This window comes from Cervus elaphus, chromosome 12 (genome assembly GCF_910594005.1).
Source record: "Cervus elaphus chromosome 12, mCerEla1.1, whole genome shotgun sequence".
Taxonomy (NCBI): domain Eukaryota; kingdom Metazoa; phylum Chordata; class Mammalia; order Artiodactyla; family Cervidae; genus Cervus; species Cervus elaphus.
Window position 1 is genome coordinate 85445469 of NC_057826.1, and position 23330 is coordinate 85468798.

General features: G+C 39.8%; 1 protein-coding gene across 6 annotated transcripts in view; it reads right to left on the reverse strand.

Moving 5' to 3' along the window:
- MAP2K5 (mitogen-activated protein kinase kinase 5) overlaps positions 1-23330 on the reverse strand; it is a 260879-nt gene that overhangs the window by 37062 nt on the left and 200487 nt on the right. For 4 of the 6 annotated variants that reach the window (XM_043919831.1, XM_043919829.1, XM_043919833.1 and 1 more), the window contains 2 exons: positions 4902-4963; positions 1874-1919 (listed from right to left, as the gene is read on the reverse strand). The exons of the other annotated variants lie outside the window; for them this stretch is intronic. In XM_043919831.1, coding sequence (XP_043775766.1) covers positions 1874-1919; positions 4902-4963 — 108 coding nt within the window. The remainder of the gene's footprint in view (positions 1-1873; positions 1920-4901; positions 4964-23330) is intronic. 6 annotated transcript variants of the gene reach the window in all.

A 23330-nucleotide genomic window follows, 5' to 3' on the forward strand; every position in this document is an offset into this window, starting at 1 on the left:
CCGTCAAATAGGTTGTAGACGGAGAGAGAAAAGGAAAAATTAAAGCCATTAATATGCTGGAAGGAAGAGAGAGACTGGTTCCTTTAAGGGGATCCCGAGGATGTGACTCAGGTTCCTCAAGTCAGGGACAGCCCTCTTTCTTTCTTATCCCCTAGGGGGTCCAATATTTGGGCTCAACCCCCTTGACCACAGAAGTGTCACACACACTTCTTTGTTTCCTGTCCCCTCCCTGAGGCTGTACTAAGGCAGGGTGCCTCACTATTGCTATACCTAGGGGAATAAGCTCACTCAAATCAAACTGTGAGCAGTGCTAGAAATAATGTTAAATTAAGTATAGGATGGTGCTTCCTGTGACTAAATTTTTCATTGTATCTTATTGATTTATTGATATTTATTAATTAAAAATGTGGGACAGCACACATCAGGGTGTATAGTTGTAAAGAGATATATCGGAATATGTCTCCCTTGTCTCTCTGCACACACACAGCCAGCCACGTATGCTTGCTTCCAAGGCACTGACAGGACGTGCCCTTCAGCCTTGTCTTTACGACCTGCCACCCTGGAGTGGTGTTCCCCACCAACACAGGCATCCGGATGCATTTATGAGTGTATGTACAATCTGTAGATGTTTTATTTATAAGTGGCCAACTCACTGCAGCACTGAAACGTGCATTTACAAATATATATCTGTTTTGTGAAACCCTATTCCTTTGTTTTAATAGCTGAGCTATCCAGCCATAGCATGATAATGTACAAGGTAAATGGGTCTCCATCTCTAGAACCTGTTCCAAGTTTCCTCAAATGTGACTAACTGCATGAATTTCCCAAACATCAGAGACCTCCCCATCAAAAAAAAAAAAAAAAAAGAAAAAAAAATATGAGTTTATTCTAGACATGCAACCTGCACAGTTATAAATTGCAGGGGTTTTAGGGGTGAACTTTAACTTGAAATTACCCTGAAAACTGAGATTTTGCTCCAGGAGTAACATGAAGAAGAAAACTACCTTCCTGGAAAGCACATATGATGTAAAAGGGAAACACACTGCTATATTATATTTGGGGATGAAAACTGTATTACACAGAAGTTTGAGTGTTTAGAGTATTTACAAGGATGAAACACAAAGGCTAAAAACCTTTGAATTGATATCATAAAATACTTATTATTTAAAGTGGTGAAAGAAAACTGATCAGAATTCGTCCTGATTGCAATAATCTAGAGACAAGGAATGGTATGCAAAACGTCAGAAAGAGTAGACTATAATTATTATTTACCAATGCTAGATGCTAATGTTGTTCTAACAGCTTGTGCATTGTCAAATCAACAATCTGCACTAAATAAATGACCATTTGGGACTTTGTTAGGGAACGACTCTGCTCCTCTCTGCTTGACGAAAAACTGTCATTTGTAATCAAAGAAAGTGGCCTTGGAGCTGAGAACACAGCACTTGCAGCCTTACAGTTGCCTCTTTCTAAGGAAAGACTAAAGATTCACATTAACTTGATCTTTTACAGCCAATCTAATTTCATTCTACATGAATCCAAGAGGACGCCACGGCACACTCAGAATTTCCTCTAGGATTGCACTAAAAACTTAATATGCTGACTATCTTTTCTGTTACCAAGCCTCTGAATTCTGAGAGGCTGTAATAGCAAATAAGGACAAGGAATAACCTAGATTAACTTGTGACCCTTGAGTGTGAGGCAAAGGCAAAGGATTCTGCATGAAGCTTCAAAATGGTGATGGGTTTTTAAGAAGTGGAAACTGCTATCTGAGGATGTGAGCTTCAAGAGCACCCACCCAAAAGAAGTAGATCATACTGGCTTTCTGGAGCCTGTGGATACTTGAAATCTGTAACTAAAAACATCTACTTACCATCAGTTCCTCAGGGGCTGGCCTTTCTTTTGGCTGTTTTCGCATGCTGTAAGAGAAGAACTTGCATTATCTGTGTCGCTCGTAAATCTGTGCAATAATTCCCACCACTGGCTACTTGCTCTGGAATTTGAATGTTTTCAAAATTCATCACGTTCAATTCTTGGCCAAAGCATTAGCATGTGTTCTCTTTCGTTTATTTTGGCCTTCAAATAATCAGGTTTGGGGGGAAGCTCATGAATCAAAAATACAAAGTTTTTTTTGTTTGTTTTGTTTTGTTTTGGAGTTACTTTTGTAATACAGATAAATAATCAATTTAAATTTATCCTAATTCTACTTTTGAATGAATTATGAAAAAAAGCAGCAATGTTCTCTTCCTGACTTGGTTATCAATTCATTTCAAATAAATTTAGGGAATCATATACTTCTTTTTTGGTAACTGGGATAAGACAATAAGAAAAGAAATGTGACAATCAGGTTAAATGAGAAAACATCTCATTCCTTCATTACTACTCGGAATAACAAGTCATACATAAAAGAGGTCAGACATCTAGATAATGCTACAAAATTATAAATGGGTTATTACATTGTCTTGTCTTTCATTTATTTTGGCTGCTCTGCAAGTTGATAATTCATTAAACAGCTGTGGGGAAGTTAAGTTTGCTTAAAGAATCACATTCCTCTTGCAAAATATTTCGTCTGACATACAACAGGTATAATTAGTAGCTGCAGCATGTACTTAGTTAGGTGACGAAGCACCCACGCATGGGACTGAAGTAACCATGGGTAAGCTACCTACTGATGGCCAATTTATACTAAACTCAGAGTATCCGTGGGATGAAGTCATGAAAAGAGATTGCTGCTTCTGCTGCTACCTGGAAAATCATAGATACTCTTTCTTCATATGCGGCAACCTCAAACAAGCAAGAAAAAACAAAAACAAAAACATACAATCTCTGCATTTGCTGACAGCATTTTTTTTTTTTTTAAAGTAGAGATCTAATGATCATTTGGTAAATAAGAACCGTAGTTACAAACTGTTAATGACATCGAGGACATTTGCCTTCCCAATAAATAACCATATGCACCACTCAAATACTGCATCTATTAGCAAGTAATTCAAGCTGTCTCACCAGTGGATTTGGTAACACTCCTAATCTGACATTCCAAAGTAGCTGTATCTCTTGGGAAAACAAGGCTATTACCCACTATCATTTCTGTTTTGGCTTGACATCTGTGGAAATTTCAACACAGGTTATCCCTCCCTCTGTCTCCACAAAACTTTAATATAACAGCTGATCAATTTTCTTTGGACAGAAGGCAGGCAAGGCCCTATCTGCTCAGAATGGGCTCCACCCCCAGGTTGGTCCCAGACCACACAGCGAGATAAGCAGGGTGGTCAGGGCACAAACCCAACATCGGTGAGCAGGTAGGTGATGCCCAAACCCAGTGCTCCAGGCAGCTCAGGAATTGCACAGTTTATTTTCCAAAGTGTACATTTCAAAATGGGACATTCCCATCGTGTGCTTCCGTTACTAGGAATTCCGCATAAAGGATATAAAGAGAGACTAATACGTATTTCTAGATAATAGTTCTAGTATTAATGAGCTTAGGATTCCAGTGTTTAACCAATATGCATGCTTTTTAACAACATGGCACATTTTGGAAATAAAATGTTTGCAGAATGAAAGTAGTTTTTACAAGCTATGGAATATTATATAAGTATTTTAAATAAACAGAAATAGTGCTAATAAAAATTTTAGAAGTTGGGGGTTAAAAATCTCTTCCCCACATATTTTTCCTGTGGAATATAAACTACATAAGACATTTTTATTAAGAGGTAACATATTACACTTAGTCAAAAAGGTGATAAAGCTTGACATTTATATTAAGGAATATTTCTTTTTTCACTTGAGCATCATCATCAGATGGCTCATGGGGTGGGGGGAGGGGAGAGCGTACAGCCTTTCCGGGTTAGCAAGGACTCCTGAGTGCACTGTTTGTGCCCCCACAGGAACCAAGGGCTCATCTTCCACTAGTGGACATGATTCTGAAGGGGTGATGAAATGAGGGCTTTGGGAAGGAGGGAAAGAGGAGCAAAGGCAGTTGGGAAGGAGTTCCAGAATGTGCAGAACAGCTTCTGATCAGTTGTGTCTCCTGCTTTGGGGGCGGTCATTTCTATGCTCCCAATTTCCTTCTCCCTCTCCCTCTCTCCATGTCGGGGTGAGGGAGCAGGCAGGAGGATGGCAGTGAGGGAACTGGGGCTTCCAGGGCCACACGGGTGTGTCCCAGTAGAGGAGAGGTGGATGATGTGAAAGGGGTGATAAAAGAAAACTTCATTCTACGGGGAAGAAAAAGGCAGACGGCTGGAAAAGAACCCTTATACCTGTTTCCTCAGATGTAAAATGACAAGGGGTTGCCTAGAGACTCTGAGAGATTCTGTGGCCCCTTTGATCTAAATCCTGTGGCTTTCAGTTCTTACAAAGGTTAAAGTGGGCCTAATGGAACCACGTTTTCATACCCTCTCTAACATCAAAATTCATTGAAATGGGACACCAGTATTTTGTCTAAAATATAACCAAAGATAAAAGTTATTTACCGGAAATCTCATGAATTAATAAACTATTCTGCTTCCACTAAGTGACAGGCATTTTTATGGGTAGCTTGAGGTCCCATTAATAAAAATAAGCTTCACATGTCTGTGCAACAAGGGCTACAAAATTGTGTATTTCTTAAAAAAAAAACAAAACAACTGGATAGCAACAGTATCTGTGCTCAAAGAAGTAGTCTGATTCTCAGAAGTTTATTAAAACAGGAAAAAGCCTCTAAAGTACATTTATGACCCTGTGTGTAAATAACGTTTACATAATTTAAACAATTCCTTCAGCTTGCTGCCCCATCTGCCCAAGGCCCCGAAGTCCCTCCCGTCTCCGAAAGGAAGCAGGGAGAGCCATAAGGTCTCACGGAGCCGCCGAGTTAATGGCATGTATCATTTACATTGAGGGCATGGCATGTTTGCAAACAGGCTCACCACTGAGTGATGAAGTGTACAAACGGCTCGGAGAACTCTCCAACCGGAAGGACGGGCGAATCCTGGGACGGAGGAAAAACAGGTCATCAAAAGTCACAGCAATTCCTTCTCTTTCTTTATACCCTCCACCCCCCATCCCAAAGAAGCAGATAAAGATGACCACATAACAAGGATTCACCAGCATGTGGGAAGGAAAATAAGGCATCATCCAATTAAAAAAAAAACAACTGTCTATACTCTCTTTCACATTTATGTAAAAATGCCAAATTTAAAGCCACACACATTGTATAATGGTGAGAAACAGGAGAGCAAAGAGGGAAGGGAGGTGAAAAAAGGACAATGATAGCCACGGGGTAGGAAAGAAGGTACGAATGTGTAAATGAGAAATTAATGATTATTTAAGTAACACACAAATGGTCGTGTAATTAACAAAGAGCTGTGAAATTATTCTTCTGTTGACCTTTGTTTCTTTTACTGGATTTGCTATTTATTTACACTTTCCTTTTTACTTACATTTATTAGTATATTCAGTTGCTCTTAACTGCTTGCCTTTAACTGAATCATGTGGGTCAGAGTTGGGGTTTTTTTTCTTTTTTCTTTCATTTTAACAGAAAAGCTTTGAAAGGGGAAGAGCTGTTTACTAAAAAAGAATTTCAGCCTATTTGCCAGTCTAGGCAAACTCATCACAGGAGAAAGCCAGTGAATTAAGGACGCCCACCTTGACCACTGGCAGAACTAGTGTGGGGATGGGAGCCACTCAAAGAAGCAGGAAACTACCACAGCAACAAACCACAATCGCCATGTAACACAGGGAGCAAACCCCATTACCATTCGCAAAGGAAGGCTTTAAGAATTTAGGAGTTTTTCCAAGAATGACAGAGCGCGCCACTGTGTTTATAGTGTAACAGCTCAGGATGTAATGAAATTACACTGCAGAGTACTTTAACAGTCATCTCATTAGACCTACAGTTGGAACAAGAGAGCCACATAAAGTAGGCAGCTGCAAATGACTCCATTCTCATCCATTCTCATTTGCTATTAAAAATACCTTTCGGCGGCTTTTTTCCTCCCTGACATCCCCACACAAAGTGCCCTGCAAAGTATGATACATGCACCTATTTAAATTAACAAAGGAATGACTTATTTTAATCTCACTGTGCTTTGGAGTGCTTTGGCCATTTGGATGAGCAATATATCATTACATACAACCTTCTAGCGCTGCAGGCAAGAAGCTCAAAGCATGCAGCATTTGGTGGGAGCCAAACAATTTCTCTAGCACACAACTGTGTCAAATGCATGCATGTATTCATTATTGAGAACGAGAGGAAATAGCTTTGATGTAGTGGAAAAAAGAAGATGATAAAAGCACCTCTGCAATATGCGTGTCATTATCAATGGTGGCAGATAGATACAATTGCACAGCCTCCTCTGTGATTAGTAAATATACATATAATTGCTGTGGCCAATTATCAGAAAAATGAGATCGGTAATTACAAGACAGAAAATTAACTAGAACTCTTATTAAGGCTTTGTTTCCAATTCAAACAATTGGGAACTGGTGGAAAATACAATTAAATCAAAAGAAACTGAGGGGGTCAAAGCAGCCCAAAAAAAAAAAAAAAAAAAAATCCCAAAGAGGTTTAAAAAAAAAAAAAGGAATGTGAACCAAATGTTTCTTAGTTTTTGCATATCTGTCCTCTTTGAATTGATTCTGTTCATCCAGAGGAGAGGCAGGTCAGTAATCATAAAGTTAAAATTCTCATCAGTAGAGACAGGCTTCCAAGAGGAAAAGAAAAAACAAAGGAAAATGGGAGCGAAATAAAATCTTGCCAAGTTCACGGGATTACATGCAGGCATTACATAGAGAGGACATGAAAAATGGGGGGCTGAAGAAACAGTCTGCTCAAAAGAAACAAGGCACATAGTAACATGACAAGTCCTCGATAAAGGAACTATAAAATGGTCACGGAAGTCCTATCAGTTTGAAGAGCAAAAATAAAACATGATATCAATTTCAGCCCAGTCTGTTTTAGGAAAGCGATATATATCACCAACCTGCGAGATTCTACAAGGCCCAGTTCAAGAAATGACATTTTACTGCCTCAAACACTATTAGTAAAAAGATATTTCAAAGTCTGAGGTACAAAAATTATGGACTCTGACCAGGTAGTTAATTTTTTCTAAGTCATTCCTTTCTGAAATTTTTTGGGACGTGGTAGTACTGGAAGTATCTGAGTAGCAGTTGCTTTAAGATGAATGTTTAGGAAAGTAAAAGCCTAGTGTCTTAACGCGGCTGAATATTTACTGAGATGGTTAAAATTCTAGACTGGTTTTCTACAAAGACCCTGGTGCAAAACGTGATGCTGATGTGGGCCTCATTTCAAAGTACGATACCAAGAGTAAATTGATGAACTATAGGCAACTTGATGAAGATGTCATTTTAACATGGATGAGAAACAAAATGAGGGAACTGTGACATCTGTGCATGGGTAGTTAATTTTATTTAAGACCTGATATTGTAGCCTGTTAAGTTCCTCATAATATAAAACTAAGGAACACTGGGTGGTGCCCATGAATAATTTATTTCACTTGTGAAAATGCCAGCACAAGTCGACTTTGCAGAACCACCGAGTGGATTTTCATGGCAGTGGTGCCTGGAAAGAATCCGTCATCAAAGATGCAGGGGAAATTCTAATCTCACATGCATAATGCCAGATACTTCTTTTCATTTTAAAATCCATGTCTCTTGTGTATCTCAGAGGAGAATTTTCTGAGATACGGAAGACTGACTAGTGCATGGGTGGGTGGGTGTCAAGAATGCTACATGAAAACATGGAGGCAGGGAGTCCTCGGAAAGCCTCCTCCAAATCCACAAAAGCATGCAGGCTGTGAACATCTCAAAGGAACAAACACACTTGATAGCGGTCACCACGCTGAAGAATTTTTCAGGTATATTTTTCTTGTTTAAAAACAAGCTTAAAACAAGTAAAATTAGAAGTTAGTTTACATCAGGATGTAAAAAACAATCTCCAAGAACCTGTCTATTTTGTTATCTAATTCCAATCTGTGCAAAGGGGACGGGGAGGCTCACAAGAAAGCTGCTCTGGCGTCTCCGTGGCCCCCAGGGAGGGAAAGCAGTCATTCACCTTGGAGTCAGAGCAAGAGAGAACCATGCCCAAGGGATCAGAGGAGCTCTGAAGTCCTGCTACTTTTGCTGCTACTTATCAAAAATCTTCTCTGTGAAACATGGGTTCAGGCAAAAGGAAGAAAAAAATACATTTTAAAAATGTAAACACAAATTAGAGAAGCAGTTACACCAACAGCTCAGCACTGGCGGAAAGACTCTAAATTGTTAACAGAAGTCACTGTCTTTAGGAGCTTAGGCGCCACACCTCACCGGGCGGGCTTCTGCGGGACACTTCTCTGTTGAACTTCTAAGCACGGAGGTATGGAACAAGAACAGTGGACACAACCTTAACACAAGTCGTGACCTGAGATTCTGGTCCCCAGCCAACTTTCGTGTTCTGCTTAAAGGGACACAAGCCGGATCTTGTTACAGAACAGGCAACTGTTGTATAAAAACCGCCAGGGCCATTTCACTGAGCAATTCTGGTCATCACAGAGGACAGCCTTCAAGTCTCAGAGGTTTCATGAACTACCTGGTCAGCCCCTCGTGCTGAACAACTGGAGCACAAGCAGGCGGCAAGCTAGGGAACAGTGAAGGACAACGGGAAGAAAGTTTGAGTGATGCCTTTGCCTTGTGAATAATGAACGGTTCAGGAAGGTCAACCCATTACAACAGAAACTGTTTAATTATTAATTATGCACAATCTATGAGCAAAAGGACAAGTTCAGAATGTTTAATGTATGCTAACTTCAGCTGGACTCTCTCTGGGTATTTTGTTATTAGCACTTGTCAGCAAGGTACTCAGGCATAAAGAAAGGTAAGCAGCAGAAAGTCAGAGTGTGTGTGTGTGTATGTGTGTGGACCTGCGATGAGGAGGGGGCGGGGAGGAGGTCCAACTCCAACCACAGCTGCTGCCAGTTCAGCTGCAGAGTAAGTATGCCAAAAAACTACACTTTGTTACCTCAAGAACGGGCAGGTAAGTTGGACACTCCAAACAGAGACAATACAAATGAGAAAAACACTTTTGAAATGACTTACTTAAAAAGGAAATCATTATTTCAAAGGCACAGTTTTTTTTTAAACCATGATGTTTCTTGGCTTTAAAGGATCTGTGTCATTTATGTTTACACACATGCTAGTGCACACACACACACTAGTGCATGTAAAACTGGCAGAATCTGAACAGACTCAGTGGATTATATCAGTGTCAATTTCCTGGTTGTGATACTGTACTGTACTTACAAACTGTTGCCACTGGGGGAAACTGGGTTAAGGATACACAGGGTGTCTTTAAAGTATTTCTTATAACTGCATGTGACTCTAAAATAATGTCAAAATAGAAAGTTTAAAAGTTAAAAGGTAAGGAGTTTTTGTTTTTTTTTAACTCATTGAGGTCCAGGTTTTTAGTAGAGTTCTGTTTTGAATAATGGAGAAGCCTGGTGTAACTATTCAACTGGAAAAAAGGTTGAGGAATCTTTGCTTTAAAAATGTACCTGAGGATTTAATTTTTGCCTTTAATTCATAATAAAAGATGACAATGGAATCTGACAATGATGTGGTGGTAAATTCAGATACTGATAGGCAGAGACACAAAATATTGTGTAAAAATGATACAACCATTCATTATTTATTTATTGCTTCACTCATTCAACAATTTTCTTGACCCTCTACCATATCAAGGTGCTTGGGTGGACAATGCAAGATGACTGATACTTAATCCACATCCTGGAAGAATTCACGTTGTTCAGAGGGATAAGATGTGCACTGCTAAGAATGATGGGGAAGAAACTAGGAGAGTCTGGAGGGCTGGAATATTCCATCTTTGGTCTCCTACTTTCTTCCATCCTCACTGCCAGAGAAGCACCTAGGGGTGAAGGGACCTTGAACATCTTAATCTCTGTTATGTTCCCTTCCTGTGTGCAAAAGAGACATTCCTTCAAGCTAAGATTATACACTTACTGGGAGTAAAGCGTAAAGAAGACAGAAGGACAAATTCTCAAGAATCTCAAGGTGTTGGCCACACTGGTGAATTCTGAGGTCAGCTGTGCTGTGATTAGATTAAACCAGACAAGTTAAGCGAAATATGGCCATCCTTTTTAACAGCCTATTTATAGACTTCTTGGTGTCAAGCCATCAAGCCAACAGGTAATTAACATCAGACAGTCACCTGTGGTCTGACCAGAACTGAGAGCTATGCTCTGACATTTTAAAACTATATTTTTAAACTCAAGCCTCATGTGCCTTTGGCCTGGCTCAACAATCTTTGGCCCTGCACACTAATGTGTGCATTCATACTAATTGGCACAGCTCTCCTAGCTGCTCCATGTCTGTCCACAATGCCGGGGTGGAAGGTTGCCTGTGATTCCAATGGCTTCATGTCAGACTGTGTACAACATTTTGCTTTATCAGATCTCAAGTTGTTTTTTGATCCTCCCCTGTTCACTGCCTTAAAGTGGTATCTTTGTGAGACAACTGGCAGAATCCACAGGGCAAATCTGCTCTTGAATGGGGAGGAAACCTTGTTTGCCTGGGCGGGGGTGGGGTGTGGGGAAGATACACACACAAAAACAAAAGAATCAGATCCTGGCCTTTAAAGATCTCCACAGGGGACTTCCCTGGTAGTCCAGTGGCCAAGATTCTGCATTCCCAATGCAAGGGGTCCAGGTTCCATCCCTGGTCAGGGAACTAGATCCCACATGCTAAGGCTCAGCACAGCCAAATACATAAATATATTTTTAAAAATCTCCACAGAAGTCATCTCCAAACCAAAAATCTACCCATCTGAAGTGTAATCCAATGGTAGATTCTGGGAAATTAGCTCAGTTTTAAATATTTTGAAGGTTCTCAATGTTCACATCTGCAAGTTTCTGCTATAACAGACTGTAGCCACGGGGGAAAAGGCAGTCACATCTCATCAGAGAGAGAGAGGCGGAAAATGGATAGACAAGTGTTCAGTCAGAGAGTAATTCAGCCTGGTTAATATATTAGTAAATCAGAATTCCACACCAGGCTTGTACAAATTCAATCAATGCTTGTTCAGAACACTTAGTTTACTTAAAAATGTGGCCACTTTGTCAGGGAACAATAAGTGTTTTGACCCTAAAGTCTATTTTTGATTTCACAATCAGATAGAACTGATCTCATCTGCAGGATGCGATGAGGGATAGCGCTGGGGTGAGAAAGAGGTTTTGCGTTTAGGAAGGCTTGCAGATGGACGTCCTCAGAAAAGGAAGCCTCTGACCCTCTTCAGCTGGAGACCACGGAGCTCTTGTCTTACTCATCTCACTCCACATCAAGACTTGAGCAGAGAAAGTGAAAGATGATTCAATTTCCACGCCGGGTCACCCCATGCTCTGGGTTGCCAGAAGTGACGAATTATACGTGTGGGCATTTGGGTGTGAAGTTCTATCCACTGGGTCCTGGCTGACAGCATCAGCTCATTTAACTGGTCTCAGGTGGACCTGGAACCAGGGGCAAAAGGCTAGACTCTTCACCACTGAAACATCCACCTTACCCGCAAACTGTTAAATCATAGGAGAACCAGCTACTAGCCAAGAGAACATCACGACCAGACAGCTTATAAAAAACACAAAATATAAATGAACAGTTCTAAAGGAATCTCTGAAATTTGAGATTATGCAGTCCCCACTCTCCTCCCCATTTTCTCCTAAATGTTTTGGCAGTTCTTCAGTACTGGGATAAAACAGAAGATAAACTTTGTCATTTATGTCAAAACTAACCCCCCCCCCCTTTTTTTTGTCATTTAAAAGACTTACATTTACTCAGATATTTTCTAAACATATGGCAAAGATCTTGGTGTTTCATAAAATTCCTTGAAAATAGGTAGGTGGAAAACTTGAAGTGGATTAATCTCTTAAAACCATATTTGCAATTGCTTCATTTCCAAAGTCAATGAACATCTTTTTTTCTCTTTTTATTTTAGGTCTCTTGTTGGTCATAAACTCTAGTTCACAGTATTATTTAGAGGAGCCTATCTGAATGGTAAACACACACATATACACACAGACACACCGACATTCACGTTATGTCTTCCTTTTCAATGGCTTAGGCAGAGCAGAAAAAAAATGCTTGTCTCATACCAAAGGGATTTCATTTACAAAAGTAAAACCCATTATTGTTCCCTACCACTCTCTCTGTAGTCTCCCAATGCATTTCTATTGCTTTTTCATAAAACACTGGTGCAAATAATCAAGCATGACCATTGACATCCACGAGATTGAGTTTTAGGAACCATTAAATGAGCTCACCCTCGTGGGAAGCCTCCTGCTCAGGCTGGTCTAAAGGTAATTATTCAGCAATTCCTACCTGTGGTTTTACCTAGTCCCTATATAGTGTTTGAATTTTATACACTGGTAAGGTTAGTTTTTTTTTCCTCAGGAAAAGTCCAGCTTACACATGTTTGATCCAGGACCTAAATTATAATGTTAATATACACACTACCATTTCACCAGGTTCTCTGTGTAGAAGTGCTGATTAAAAGCAATCTTAAAGGTACATCACAAACTATATTAAACAAAAATGCAAGAGGAAAATCCAGGAGTGAAAAAGAGCCCTTAACATGTTCCTAAATGAAAGGAATTATTCCTTTTTTCATTGGTAAAGGGTTAACATTGAAACAGCTGAACTACATCCACATACTGTTCAAGGGCAAGAACCTGGCAGGTCCGTGTCCTGAAAAATCAACAAGCCATAACGCTATCCAGATAGACTCAGGGAACTGAGTCTGAAAATCCAAAGTCTCCATCGCCACACTGAGTGTCCTCCTGAATGTTCACTCAACTGTTAGTTAAAATAATTACTGCTGTTTGCCACCTACACTGCCAGCTACAGATACAGGAGAGAACAGAACTTCCAGTGGCTTCACGGTGTAGGAGTGTCAGTCGTATTTGCTTACACATTTTTATAAACCAATTCAAAGGTGATGTCAGCTGCGAGTTGCAGGTTGGGAATTATATATCAAATTGTGCCATACCTGGTTCCATACAATAAACACAGACACAAGGGGACTGAAAGCTGGCTAAAGGAGATACTGAATCAGTTTAAAATTAGCCAGTATGAGAGGAACAAAGAGAGGAACAGGGAGGGAGGAAGGGAGAGGAAGTGAAAAAAACAGAACTACATACTGTGAAATGAACAAGTTCAGTTAGAACGTTCATCAGGATTTGGAAAATCATAATGCCATCTGCTACTCTGGACCTCAGAACATCAGGGATCTCATGGGCCCAGACGCTTCCATTTCCAGGAGGAAGGAAGGAGCTTAACACTCCCTGGAATGCTGCCTCCGTTCTGGAATGGAGGCAACACCCCAGCCGACCAGTTTGGACTCTCTTTTGAGAACATTTGTACAGCTCACAGACATGTTTTCTCTGGTTTAGGGAAAATTAACGGCAGGCAAAATGATTACAGCGACCCGGCAGTGAGGCAGCGCAGGGCCCCAGCCCGAGCTGCTGCATAACTGACCCTGGCATCCAACGTGGGCTCAGGGTGTATAGGTCCCATCACGGCGGATTAAACGAGCACTGTCCTACGGCTGGGTAAGACTTCACAATAGAGCAACACATGGTAAATGACAGCAGCCAAAACTGGCCCCACCAGGCAACTGCCCATTCACAGAAGCTATTCACGAGCCTTCACCACCAAGAAATTAATTCATTAATAATACATCAGGCTTCGTGGACAATTCAAAGAAAACAACACAAAGCTACTTGTTCAATGACTGTCTGAAGATGCAGAATTTTCCCTGTTTCAAAAAAACACACTAATCTAACTGACTTATTACCAAGATCAAGATCATAAGGATGTTTATGCTAATATTTTGATTAGTAAAAAAGAAGAAACGGAAAAAATCTATCCACTGAATTCATTCAGTGCCACTAAGAAATAATAAAAATATATATTTTTTTCAGCAGTAGCTAATAAAATCTGATTTTATATAGCTGTATTTAAAAAATTATTTTTTCCCACTTTAAACAACTATATATTCTTCAGACTATCAGGAAAATTTCTGTTTTTAATTTGCTTCTTCTGTTACATTTAAAAAATTTCCTTCCTTCTTTCTCCTTCCTCCCAACAACTCATAAATATGAATTAAATATAATTATAAATGAACAGAACATTAACTTTTGGATTACTGCTGTGTTTTGGTAGAATGTTAATGTCATTTCTAAAGAAACAGTTATTACCAAAAGAAAAAGTAATTACTAAAGGAATCATGGCCTTAATGCTAACCTATTTTCAATCTTCAAACCACTCAAACTACATTAATTTAAACATACTGGACTTTTCAAAAGAAGTATTAGATTTCAAAAGATTGCCTTACATAAAAGAGGAATATCGGTTTTCAGGATCCCAATTATACATTCCCGACATTCTGAGACAGAGATCTAGTTAACAATACTGCAGGACGACACAACTATTATGTATCTACTTGTATCAACTTACCAAGTTTCTAATGCCTCCCAGTCATTAAGTTGTACAAGTTACAAATAACATGAAATCCCACATTATCAATACCCATTTAAGCCAGTGGTTAGAGTGTCAGCCACTGTGGTGGGAAGCTCCAGGCAGGCATGGGTCGTCAGACAGCCCAGGCCATCGAATCTTGTCTCACTTTAAACTACCTGCAATTTACGTGCTATGAAAGCAACAGGCCATCCTAGGATGCTGGAAGCAGGAGGGGTGGGGATATTCCTTTTACTCTTGGCTAACTTCAGAAATCAGAATTATGGTGAAGGCCCTCGGGCAAAAAAATGAATGGATATTATTCCCTCTGGAGCTGGTTAATACCACTTTTTGAACTCCAAGGGGGTATTATTAGACAGCCTTGTTCACACATCCACACCCCTACCTGGACTCCCAGAAAGCACCTGCTACGTGCATACCCCAGCAACTTCTCAGTTAACCAGCCCTCAGTCAACCTGAGGAGAAGGGATTCTCCGTGAAGGAATTTTTAAAAGGCAATAGTGGTTTTAATAGTCAATCCTTTTGTATACATAAATCTTTCTAAAAGGAGTCTATCTCCTCCCTGCCAACTTAAACAGAATATGCAGAAGAGAATTCAATTCTTTTTTACAGGCATGGAGTCATTCTTATAGACAGTGAAACTGAACTGTGTTGTAATATACTTCTGCCCTGGGGGCATGTCTGCAATGCTTTCTAACTTGTCTTCTTTTACAGTTTTGAAAAATAATCTCTCCCTTTGATGCCAGAATGTTCAGCTGTTGCTTTTTGCTTCTATCAAGGGCAGTCACAGTGTAGTAAAGAGAGCTGTGTCCTTTGGCCCTCAGTTTCCTCATCTGTAAAACTGAGTGTAGCTGGAAAGCAATGTGACACTGGGGAACACGGTGGAACGGCTGGTAAATCAAAAAGGTCAAGGCCAGACTTGTGAGTTTTGATAAAGGACTGTATTTATTAGCTAAGTATCTCCTCATCATACACTATTACTTTTTGGATTTGGTTTTCTTAAGTCTTAAAAAACAGTAGTAACTTTTTATAGTTATGCATAAATTTCATTCAACAAATAGTTATGAATAGATACAGTACTAGGAAGACAGGGGAAAAAAAAAAACCCTGGGAACTTAAAACTTTAGCTGATGTATTTATTATAATTGAGTCTGAAACAGGAATTGATATAGTTTTTCAAAACATAATTTTATTTATTTTTGACTGTGTTGGGTCTTCGATGCTGTGTGGGTTTTTCTCCAGTTGCAGAGAGCGGGGACTACTCTCTAAGTGTGGTGCGTGGACCTCTCATTGCAGTGGCCTCTCGCGGTAGAGCATGGGCTCCCGGCCATGTGGGTTTCAGGAGCTGTGGCTCGTGGGCTCTAGGGCACAGGCTCAGTAGCTGTGGCATGTGGGATCTTCCTGGATCAGGACTGAACCCGTGTCTCCTGCATTGGCAGGTGGATTCTCTACTACTGAGCCTCCAGGTAAGCCTGGAATTGAGTCTTGAACGAGGTGCGTGGTGCTGTCCTATGAACAGAATGCTAATTATCTCCTCCTTATGTGTGTGTGTGTGTGTGCCCCATCTCAGTGAGGGCTTGACTGCCCATGCCAAATGCTTCTTCTCTGATTCCATCTTCCCACTCTCCCCTACGTGCAATTACTCACCAAATTCAGTTTATTCTATTTCCTAAACACCCTTCAAACATGCTAAGGCTGTCCCAATGAAAAGTCTGCATATTTTCTGATCAAGACTATAAGCACAGTAAATTCCTGTTGTTCCCAATTCACTTTCCGCAAGCCTGTCAGAGTGACTTTTCTAAAACACAAATCTGGTTCTGTTGATTCTCTGCTTAAAACCCTTTCACCCCCTCCTCTTTCATTTCAGCAAATGCTTTTGGGTACAATGTTTAAAGATTTTTCTAAACCTGGCTGTTGCTTCATCTGTTTTAATACTTTGCCAAGCAGTGCAGCCATATTGAACTCCGTATGGGCCTCAAGCATCTCTGAGGCCAACTCCTACTGGCCCTTGGGCTTCCCTTCTCTGTAGAGCCCTCTGGTATATTATCACCTGCTTCATTACGAGCTCTCTTCTCTGTGTATCCCCTGTGCCTTGTCTACACTTTGGGTATATGTGGAATTTATGAGGGGCTTCCCAGGTGGCTCAGTGATAAAGAATCTGCCTGGCGGTGCAGGAGACGCTGGAGACTTGGGTTCGATCCCTGGTCAGGAGGATCCCCTGGAAGAGGAAATGGCAACCCACTCCAGGATTCTTGCCAGGAAAATCCCATGGACAGAAGAGTCTAGAATTTATAGGCTGCAAACATCATTTAATGCCTTATCATACATGCTCATTTATGTCAGTAGGTAAAACAGCAGTCACTGTGCTCCTCTGAGAGCTCATCAAGTCATACCACTTATACCACCTGCAGTTTAAAGTTGGTGATGGCAGGAAAGCCTGGCGGGCCGCAGCCCATGGGATCGCAAAGAGCCGGACGTGACTGAGAGACTGAACTCAATTGAACTCATATATGATTGTTTACGAGCCTGTCCCCCTAACTAAAGCAGAACCTACTGGCAATTGTATCTTAACTAATTCCCTATCCACTGTACCTAACTCTGGGATTAATACAGGTTTATAGAATGATTGTTTGGGCTATAATTAGTGGTTTTCAAACTGTCATCTAAGGAACTCTAAGGACTTTCATGTGGTTGCCAGAGGTGGGATGGGGACAGTGTGGAGACCTAAGCTTCCTAACCTGTGATCAAACCAGAAAGGCTTCAAAGTTTAAGAAAAAAAAAAAATTTTATATATATATATATATATGTATATATATATTTTAACTTTCATGTGTCAAAGGACACCATCAAGAAAGTGAAAAAACAATCCATAGAATGGGATAAAAAATTTAGAATCTAGTATCCAGAATACAAAAAGAACTCTAACAACTCAAAACTAGTAATTTAAAAATAAAAAACAATTTAAGAAGAGAAAATGCACTTGAATAGAAGTGAAGAGAAGATATTCAAACAACTAATAAGCACATGAAAATATGCTCAATATCATTAATTCATAAGGGAAATGCAAATCAAAACCACAATGAGAGACTACTTCATATCCACCAGAATGACTACAAAAAAAAAACAACAAAAAACTGAAAATAACAAGTGTTGACAAGAACATGGAGAAATCTGAACCCTTATAAACTGCTGATGAGAATGTAATATGGTACAGTTGCTATAAAATGCAGTTTGGAAGTTCATCAAAAAGTTAAATACAATGTTAATACATATATAAGACAAAACAAAGGTATAAAGGATGTACAAAAAGAGTGTAATTGGGCCCATCACTGGATAGGTAACTATGGGTGATGCTGGCATTTTCCTGTACTTTACTTGCCTATGGTTTTCTAAACATGTACTACTTGGATAATATTAAACAATAAGCGTTGTTAAAATGAAAAAAAAAAAAAGCTAAACACAGAATTTTCATGTGACCCAGAAATTCCACTACTGGGTATATATAACCAAGAGATTTAAAAACATACATCCACATATAAACTTGTTCACAAATGTTCACAGCAACATTATTCCTAATAGTCAAAAAGTGGAAACAGTCCAAATGTTAATCAACTGATGAAAGATAGACAAAAATGTGGTACATCCATACAATGGAATATTATCTGACCATAAATACTGATAAATACCTCAACATGGATGTACCTTGGAAATATTATGCTAAATGAAAGAAACCAAACACAAAATGCCAGATATTACATGTCCAATTTATATGAAATGTCCACAGTAGGGAGATCCACAGAGAAGGAAAGTACATTAGTTAGTGGTTGCCAGGAACTGGAGGAGAGAGAGGAACTAGGTTACTATTAACAGGTTCTGGGCTTCTTTATGAAGTGATGAAAATGTTCTGGAACTGAGCTGTATACTTTATAAGAACGGATTTTATGTTATATAAATTATATCTCAATACAAATGTCAAACAAAACAGAAAAACAGAAATAAGTTTCTCTATGATGATCTGTACTTAGCAGTCCTTTTCAGCTGGACAGGATATTCCACACATTGATTCTTATGCCAGAACCACCCTTATCTTGACTACTGTATCTTGTAATATGTTTCAAAGTCAGGAAGTTTGAATTCTCTTTGTTTTTTCTCCCCCTAAGATTGCTTTGGATACTCTGACTCCTCTGCATTTCCATATAAATTCTGGAATACATGTAAATCCATGGCTGATTCATATCAATGTATGACAAACCCACTGGAAAAAAAAAATAATAAAAAAAAAAAATTCTGGGATCAACTCATTCATTTCCACAAGAATCCGCTGGGATTGTACTGAATCTGTAGACCAGCTGGGAGGTACTGCCATCTTAACAGTGCTAAGTCTCCCATTCCATGAATCTGGGATGTTTTTCTGTTTAAGTCTTTTAACTTCTTTCAAAGATGTTTTGTAATTTTCAATGTAGAAGTTTTCTACTTCTGTTAAATTTATTCATAACTATTTGATTATTTTTGATGCTAACTAACTTGAATTGTTTTCTTAATTTCACTTTTGAGTCATTCATTTCCGGTTACTAATATGAAGAATCACAACTGATTTTTCTGGTGGCGGCGAGCGGGGGCTGCCCTCTAGGCTTCTCATTGTGGCAGTCTCTCCTGTTGCAGAGCATGTGCTCTACGTGTCATGAGGCTCTGTAGTTGTGGCTCGTGAGCTTAGATGTCCTGTGGCATGTGGAATCTTACTGGACCAGGGATTGAACCCATGTCCCCTGCACTGGCAGGCGGATTCTTAACCATTGGACCAGCAGAGAAGTCTTACAACTGATTTTTGTGTGTTGCTTTTATAACCTATCATGTAGAAGATACTTCTGATCAGGTATAAAACATGACTTACAGCAATTCACTTTTTCCTTTTTCCTTGTAAAAGGAATAAGTAAACAGAAGTATATATCAGAAATTTGTTAACTGTCCTGCTGAGCACCTACAGATGTTAGAGAGAAATTTATTTTTAGCTATAATATGCTTGAAACATATATATACACTCAGAGTAATAATCCATTTTTTTCTGGCTATCATATTTTAGATACCCTGAACATTCTGAAATACATCTGGGAACTCAAAAATGATTTGCAAGACAGTTTCAAGCCTTTCTGTCTGACATTTAGTTTTCTCCTTTTCTGACCTTGTGAACTTCTATTCATGCTGTAAGACCTAGCTTAAATGCCACATCTCCTCAAGGCCCTCTCCTAACCTACCCCCAGAACACATACTCTTCTGGTAAAACAAACTCTCCTATTTCTGGGTTGTGTAGTATGCACCCTATAATGAAGCATAATTATTCATTTCTGTACCATTATTTTTTCCAACTCCGTGGCTGGGTAGGCTCAAGGGGGAAGTCCCCACTTCAGTCTTTGTAGTTTCCAGCACCTCAATTCATTGATTTCCTGGCTGGCTCCAGCCAGCCCTGGGTTTCAGTGACTCAGCTATCACCTCTCTGTTCCCATCTACCATCACCAGTGTGGCCAGTCCTTTGTTGCCAGTCAAACTGGGAGCCCACGCACTACGGAGAGCTCTGGATAGCCACATAGCCTCCTGGGTCCCAGTACACTGCATTGGCCCAGGATCTGCAACTGTGCCTCTGCCTTTCTACCCTGACTCACCTAATTTGCAGTTGACCTGGGAGCCTTGCCCAGAAGCCCAATTCTCTCTGGTCGTGGAGGCTGTCCTGAGCATGGCTTGGTCAACTTGGGCTAGTATACAATGGGCACTTTTGAGAACTATCTGCTGAAATGAATGAACACAAGTCCACTCATTTTACTTCATCAGTCTTATTTGCTCTTCTCAGATGAGTGTGTTTGACCTTACACATAGCACTTGGGTATTCAATTTCATTTGATATCTTTCAGTTTTGCTATCAGTCACTGTGAGGAGTGTAAAGACTGAAGACAAGATGATCAGATCACTGGGCTAACAAGTAGTCACTGACAAGAATGAAGAGTGACCACAGAAAACAGAGGTGATCACAAGAGAGAACACAAGAAAAGCATGAAGCAGATCAGCACACCCTTGTAGGGCCATTTAGTCTGGGAACAAATGGTTCTATACACCTCAAAAAGCCCAAGTATATTGCTGAGTGCCAAAGCAAAATAACACAGGCAAAATGGCTCAGAAATTCACTAAAAGAGAAAGGCAAGATCCCCATAATTCTGTAACCCTATAGGACATCAATACATCAAAGTTTAGTTCAGTGCTGTGTTCAAAACATGGACTTCAGTCATCAAAAAAAGGTTATGATACAATGAAACCTTTACATCAGTGAAAAATGATATTCACCACACTTTATCAATAGGGTGCCAAAAGCAAATACATTTTAGAAACATTCTTTCTAAAAATGCAAATTTTCTCATTGATGTCAGAGCTCAAAGCAGTTATCAGTTATCTTGACAGTAAGGGCCACCTTATTTCCCAAAGACATCAGATGGCCAAGGCATCATGGCACACATAGACATACATGACTGACAACAAACCGAAGGACTTTACAATTCAGGCATTCAAGGACTTGGAGTGGACCCGGTTACGAGTTTTACAGTAAGAAGTTCTCTTGAGAGAAGCAACTCTGAGGCAAATACGGTGACTCTAAGACAGCACTCACATGCTGAGTCAGCCAGGTCCAAGCTGGATAAACTCCACCCCCACCCCCCTGCCCGGTTCTTTGGCTACGCTTCCAGTTTCTATTCTGTGGTTCAGATTTCATGTTCACGGCTCTTACTCCTCTGGTTTAACTTTTGGTGTCTTCTATCTGGATCTAAAATGGCTAACTCTGGCTTTGTCCCACAATTCCACCTCCTGACTCCCAACTCCTGAGGTTCACCCCTGGCCACTCTAGCACCACCTCCTATCCACATGATGTTGTTTTACTACTTCTTCATTCTTTGCAAGGCCATGCTAGGAGGTCAAGGTATATCCACATAATAATAAATAAAGTATGTTACACTGGGCTTTGCTTATTAGCTATTTTGTATGTGACTCCAAATATATCCATCTTATCTGAATTAGATTCCTTTGAGGGTGGTCCTTTTTGATTGTTAACTTTTTCCTAAGAGAAACAGTATAGGCTCATTGGAGAGCCATTTCATAATGGGGTGTATCCCATGCCCAAGGAGTAAGATGGTTCAAATCCTGGCTGGTTATACTGACTCAGAAATAGAAGCCCTAAATGTCAGATGTAAATGAAGATAGATAGGTAATTGTCCTCTGGGATCTACAAGGGCAGACTTAGCCATTATATCAATAGAAGAGGTTCTCAAACTTGATTGTGCAAAATTACTTGGGAAGCTAGGAAAATGTAGATTCCTGGACTCCATTCCTAGAAAGTACAATTCAGTGATCTAGGTCCAAGAGTCTCCATTTTAAACAACTGTCTTAGATAATCCTGATGTAGTTAGTCCTTGAACTACCCATACCCTTTGAGAGACACTGTTTTACAGCAATGAGAAATCTGACAAACATGGGACAAGCACAGTTATCAAAGGATCCCACCAACCCTTCCTTTCTTAGAAGCTATGATGCACCTGGCCTAAGGAGGTCATCTGGCCAACTCATTCCTAATACTCTTATTACCAACCATCAGCTGGTTCCAAGATCAACTTATGTTTGTTTTAAAGATATATGTGAATTTCCCAAGTCTCCATAAAAAAGATACCGATGTTTTTAGATGAAATGGGAATAGATATCTAAGTTACAGTTTTCTCTCAACTGAGGAAGAAGCGCTATAAAGAAAAACATACTATTTAAGTTATAAGCTATTGTCCTTCATCACATAGACCTTCTCTTCTTAGAAAATCTCCCTATGATGATTTCAAAAGTCTCAAGATTTTACCCAACTCAAACAAGTAAAATATTTTACATTTAATAGCAATCACGGCTACTTTAAATAAGGAATACAAATATCCATTTGATCCAGAAAATCTTCAAGTGAGTTCTCTAGCAATACCCGTATTATTGGAGAAGATATCTGTACCTGAATATACTGCTGCCCAAGAGTCTGGCAGACCAAGAACAGTAGAGCCCAGGAAATGTGGCAGGCTGTGCACTTGACTGGGTAGGCCATTTCCCGGGACACTTTCCTAAGCAATCCTGAAGGGGGAGCTCACGAAAATCAGTTTAATTAGGAGGATTCTGGTGGGGATGGGATGCCTTCAGAATCTAAGATGACAGAAGACATTGATGAGCTATTAGATCCAGGAGGTCTGTCTGATATTTGAGATAATGGGGCCTCCATTTGTTTCAGGATGATGCCTTCATTTTTGCACTAACATGGTTTATGGCTTGCATGGGATATATGGACTGACTGATGCAGTCATTAAGGATGCTGGAGCCCCATTCTTACTATTATTGTGATATGTGTATGTGTTTGTTTTTTTCCTAGGAGGATCTTTATTTTTCCTCCCAAATCTCATAACTGGTTATACAGATGTTTAATTGAGAGGAATAATTATGAATTACGATTTTTTTCTTTCAAACTTTCCTATCTGAAACATTTATCGCCTTCACTACAAGCATTTCAAATATTGTAAAATTAAAGTTTAAAAAATAAACACTGCTAGCAGGCAAGCCCAAGCCCAGAAAAACTGTTTCTACAAAACATTAATGTTTCTTAATTGGAATCTTGTATACCGTAAGACTGCTAATTTACAGAAAAAAAGGAATTTAAAGGCAGAGTTTAAAGTAGAAAAGCTGACTGAGAATGAACTTCAGGTAGCTTAACTCCATGAAGGCAAAAGGGACAGTGAAACTTGATGAATAAGGATGATCAGAGGTAG